We start from the raw sequence: 5,067 nt of genomic DNA, 5'->3' as shown, positions 1-5,067 counted from the left end.
AAAAAAAAAAAGAGGAGAGCAGAGTTAGGGATTGCAAACTTTGTCTCCTGGTTCTAATTCTCACTTGAGAAACTACTTGAGAAACCCTAATGCAGGTTTCTGTCTTGTGGACAGATTAGCAAAATCTGCTTAGAGAAGTTGTGGAATCTCTTTCTTTGGTGACATACAAGACTTGTCTGGGTGCCTGCCTTTGCGACTTGCTGTCGGGAACCTACTTTAGCAGGTTTAGCAGGTGGGTTGGACTCGATGATCTCTAGAAGTCCCTTCCAACCCCTACAGTTCTGTGATTCCTTCGTAGTTTTCTTAGTGAAGCAAGGATGTGAATGCTTATAGACATTAGATTTCTGCTTTAGCTGTGTGTTCTGCCTTGGGGCTGACCTCTGTGTTGCCAGAGAACACTGGCACCTATTCAAAGGGCTTCAAAATGGACTCCTGATAATACAAAAGTTGTTTTTCCTATTGATTTGTTTTCCTTCCAGAGGGCTGCTTAGATCATCCATTCGACTGTCTTTCCTGGAAGAGTTTTTGTAATTCCATGAAATGGTCGATTCCTGCTTTTCTTTACTTTTTGGATAACTTGATTGTCTTCTACGTGCTGTCCTACCTCCAGCCAGTAAGTATGCCTGTACTGACTGAAGTATCTTTCAATGTGTTAATAATTGACAAGACTGACTGTAGGCTGTCTACAGTTGCTACATTGACAATACAAGATTTGCAGGTAAATGAATCATCTGAACAGCTAGACCATCCTTTCTCCTGCCAGTGGTCCAGTTCTACAGCTCTCAGTAGAGGAATGTTTCTGTGCATTTTCTGTATCCTAAGTGATTTAGGAATATGCTAAATTCCTTAAGTATGGGGCAGGTTTTTGTGCTTTCCAACCTTTGGTCTCTTGAATTCTGTATTTCTCTCTCAATGCATTTGCACGTGTTGCTGATGCTTGAGTTACCCTTTTCTCTGTGACTTCTGCCACTTTATTTACATGACTTCGCATGTTGATTTATTTTCTTTCCTCAATAATTCCAAAGAAAATCAAAAAATGTAATCCCCCTAAGTGGAAAAAAAGTGTAATGGGAAGTGAGTACGGAAGGAATAAAACTGGTTCTCAATTTTTTACTTTTTATTTTTATGTAACAATATATTAGACTTAATTATGTTTGAACACGTTTCATTTATACTTTTTTCTAGCTACATTCAGCCTTCTGAATGAATCTACGTAAACTTGGGAATTATGGTTTTATTGTGCTCTCTCTCTCTCTTTATGCTAGAGTACCTTTTGGCTCAGAATCTGTTTGAAGTTCCTTGGAAGCAAATGGTTACTGCTTGCTATAAGATACTGTCTACACTTTTTTCTATTAAAAATCTGTATAACTTTTTCTGTTCATTCTCTTTCAGGATTTCCTCTCTAAAATAATGTCCTTTTAGATGTGCATTTCTGGTAGGGACAGAACAGAGTCTAGAATAGGACTTGGCTGAAAAAAAATGATGAAAATGAGTAATCCCCCTACAATTCTGTGACTGTGTGTAATCTGGTATTTTAAAATTAGTAGATGTTATTTTATTTGTGTTCTTTGCTTTTTTTGGGGGGGGGGTGGAAGGAAATTCAGCTATAATATTTATAATAGCAAAGTCTGATATTTAAAAGACTACACAATACTTATTGCTTTCTTAAACAGTTTGATTTGGCTGTTAGAGCAATCACTTGTTAAATGTGCATTGCAGATTCTGTGTTGCATACACACACCCACATGCGTTCACATGTAAAACTTTTCTCTCTCCTCAGAATATGTGCACTAAAGTTACTTTTCTTTGGAATTCTTAGTGTCTTTTAGCTTTTACCTGATGGGTAGATAAAACTGTAACACCATCGTGGCTAACCAGATAGAAATAGTAAATGAGGTAACCAAATACCTGTAAGGTAGAATGCCTTGATGGAGTTACAAAACCTTCAAAGTGAAAAGGCAGATGCAGGATGCCCGAAAGAAGGCAGCCATGCCTGGCTACACTTAGTTTCATGTGAATTTTAAAACTAAATAGGTTTTGGACTATGTCATACTTAGCTGAGCAGGCATCTGGAGTGTAGAGTTGCTTTGGTGAGGTCTTTTCTCTTGAAGCTTCAACAGTAACTGTGGTTATTCTTCAGTGTTTAATGTATGTTACTGGTAAGACTTATTTTTACAGGCTTTCCTTGTAATGTTGGTAGCATGTAGGCCACTAGCATGGTGGCCTTTTGTAAATTTTTTTCTAATTCATACTTATGTGAGACAGAGGTCCCATGTGGCCTCAGAATAAAGCAACTCAAAATTAATTCATTTTAAGTGTTCTTCCATAGATTTGGGTTGTATTAATGTTACCAGAGATATTGTTCCATATATGCTGTGTTTTTGTCTCAGTCAAAAGCTCAACCATTGTTTTGCACATCATTTGTACATCAATTTTAAGTCTCTTTCTTCCAGAGTGGCTTCTACCAGCTGCAGTTTCATCTATTCATTCAGTGTTATTTTCTTCCATAATTTTCACCTAACGTGAGTTTTTAACTGAGTTGTAATTTCACAAAGCATAAAATGAAGCTGTAATTTCTTAGGCAGATGTGTCATGTGTCAGCTTACTTGAGACCCTGCGTCATGCTGTTTCATGAGGAAGTGATCTGAGAGAGCCAGCACAGCTTCACCAAGGGTGAATCGTGCTTGACCGATCTGGTGCACTTCCTACAATGGAGTTATAGCGACAGAGAACAAAGGAGGGGCAACTGACATTGTCTGCTTTGACACTTTGAAATGACGCCCCAGTGTTATTTTAGGGTTATGCTATCCTACCACTTTGTTAAGGAAAGAAGGTTCAGTACTAGACCGATGCTTTCCACTCTAGTCTCCCTACTGTAAGGTGTCACTGAAAGTTGTCGGGCTGATATCAATGTGTCTGAACTATAACTTTGTTCCTCTTCTTTTTCTAGGCAATGGCTGTCCTCTTTTCAAATTTTGTCATTATAACAACAGCTCTTCTCTTCAGGATAGTGCTAAAGTAAGTAGTACTTAAGGTTAAAAAAAACTTATTTTGTCTTTCTAGCCTAGATACAGTGGTTACACTACAGTCTTTCTTTGTCTGATAACAACAGTAATACTGTTTTCTTGCGTCTCCACCATCTTAGAGAAATGGCTTTGTGTTCAGTGTATGAAGGTGTTGGAAATAATAGCTTTTCAGAGGCTCCTGCGTATCTCCACATATGGTCACCTGTGACAGATTGCAAGTGATAGCTGTTGAATGATCAGAATTAAGGTTTGGGTTTGTGTATCTTCATTTGTGCATTAAATCTTATACTTAATGATAAGCAGTACTTGTTTCCAGTCCAATGTAACTCTTAATGGAATATAAAGGTAATCTAGCAAGAAAGGATGAGATACATGAGAGTGAAATAGGTGTTTTCAGTAATATTGTTCCTACCCTGATGTGTTTCTGGTTAACTGCATAGGGTAAGTCTCTTCTTTGTTATTCATGTGATAGGGAAAAGGATATTAGCTTTCATACACTACCTGAAAAGTTATTTGTGGTGAACTTTGAACAAAGATGCATTTTCCACAGGTGTTAATATTCCAAAAGAGCATCTAGTAGTTTGGCCGAAGTGCTTGTTTCTCAGTTCTTTAGTTTTATATCTCTTATGATGTCACAGTTTGTTTAATGTTCCAAATTTCTGATTTTTTTTTTCCCCACAATAAACTAGTTTCGCTTGCCTGAGTGTGAGAGTAGTTACAATAGATAAGAGCATTAGGCCTCGTACATTACATTTCTACCATCATAAAACATTTAAAAAGTGTACAAAATCATGGGGAAAAAATGAAATGTTGTAAAGGTTTACCAGAGAGAGAATTATTGGAATGTCTGACTTCCTTTTAATCCTTCGAATCTGTGATTATGTGGACAGCAGTTGATTTTAGTTGTCAGGCAGCCAGCATCTACAACTGACTTTATCTTGAAAGATTTTCCTTTTGTTGTCTCTACACTGGTTTATTCTGTGTTTCTGTAATCACCAGGTTGGGATCCCCTTGCCATAAAAAAGTATGTTATGTTTTGGCATTTTCCTGTCGATTCTGAACAGTCAAGATTTTTCATCATGCCACAGATAAGGAAATGTAATCAAGCACAATGTCTTGTGTGTGCTTTATAGGGTTTATTCTCTTCTCATTTAATTTGTATGACCGTGTTTCTAAAGTTCGTGGCTTTTTTTGTCTACTCCTAGGCGAAAACTCTCTTGGGTACAGTGGGCATCTCTGGTTATCTTATTCTTATCCATCGTTGCCCTGACACTAGGAACTGGAGGCCGTCAGCAAAGCTTGGCTGTGCATGGGTTCCATCACAGTATGTTTTTCAGCCCATCTAACCACTGCCTTCTTTCTGATGGACCAGAGGAAACGTGCATGGAAAATGGTAGCTGCGGAGCACCAAGATTCCTTCCCACCTTCCGGTGGAATGTTACAAGTACCATGGCAGGAGCATTGAAACCTCTACGACTCAGTCTGGGGCATCTGCTTATTCTAGTGCAGTGTTTCATTTCTGCCCTGGCTAACATCTACAATGAAAAGATATTGAAAGATGGAGATCAGCTTGGTGAAAGCATCTTCACGCAGAACAGCAAACTGTATGCCTTTGGGGTGTTGTTCAATGGACTGATGCTGGCCCTACAGGCTAAGGACCGGAGGCAGATAGGGAATTGTGGTTTCTTTTATGGGCACAACATCTTCTCAGTGGCTCTCATATTTGTCACTGCTTTCCTGGGGTTGTCTGTAGCCTTCATCTTGAAGTTCCGAGACAATATGTTCCATGTTATGACAGCTCAGATCACCACTGTCATCATCACTACTGTGTCTTTTGTCATCTTTGACTTCAGGCCTTCTTTAGAGTTCTTTTTGGAAGCTCCTGTAGTGCTTCTCTCCATATTCATCTATAATGCCAGTAAACCAAGAGGCCTGGAATATGCCGCTATGAGGGAAAGGGGCAAGCTCTTCAAAGGAGATACATGGGAGAGGTCAAGTGGGGTAAGGCTTTTCCATACTTGTCTTCTCTGATATATATATA

General features: G+C 38.7%; 1 protein-coding gene across 4 annotated transcripts in view; it reads left to right on the top strand.

Annotated features, from left to right (window-relative positions):
* The window catches only part of SLC35A5 (solute carrier family 35 member A5), an 11,365-nt gene that overhangs the window by 2,530 nt on the left and 3,768 nt on the right, over positions 1–5,067 (top strand). For 3 of the 4 annotated variants that reach the window (XM_010719601.3, XM_019618961.2, XM_010719607.3), the window contains exons 4-6: positions 480–613; positions 2,951–3,018; positions 4,232–5,027. In XM_010719601.3, the coding sequence (XP_010717903.1) occupies positions 480–613; positions 2,951–3,018; positions 4,232–5,027 (998 nt within the window). Of the gene's footprint in view, positions 1–477; positions 614–2,950; positions 3,019–4,231; positions 5,028–5,067 lie in introns of all 4 variants that reach the window. The other variant, XM_031556145.1, reaches the window with a different exon arrangement.

The sequence above is a fragment of the Meleagris gallopavo genome, chromosome 1 (genome assembly GCF_000146605.3).
Source record: "Meleagris gallopavo isolate NT-WF06-2002-E0010 breed Aviagen turkey brand Nicholas breeding stock chromosome 1, Turkey_5.1, whole genome shotgun sequence".
In the NCBI taxonomy this organism is placed as follows: domain Eukaryota; kingdom Metazoa; phylum Chordata; class Aves; order Galliformes; family Phasianidae; genus Meleagris; species Meleagris gallopavo.
Note: the sequence above shows the minus strand (reverse complement) of the source record. Positions and strands in the feature narration are given on the sequence as shown.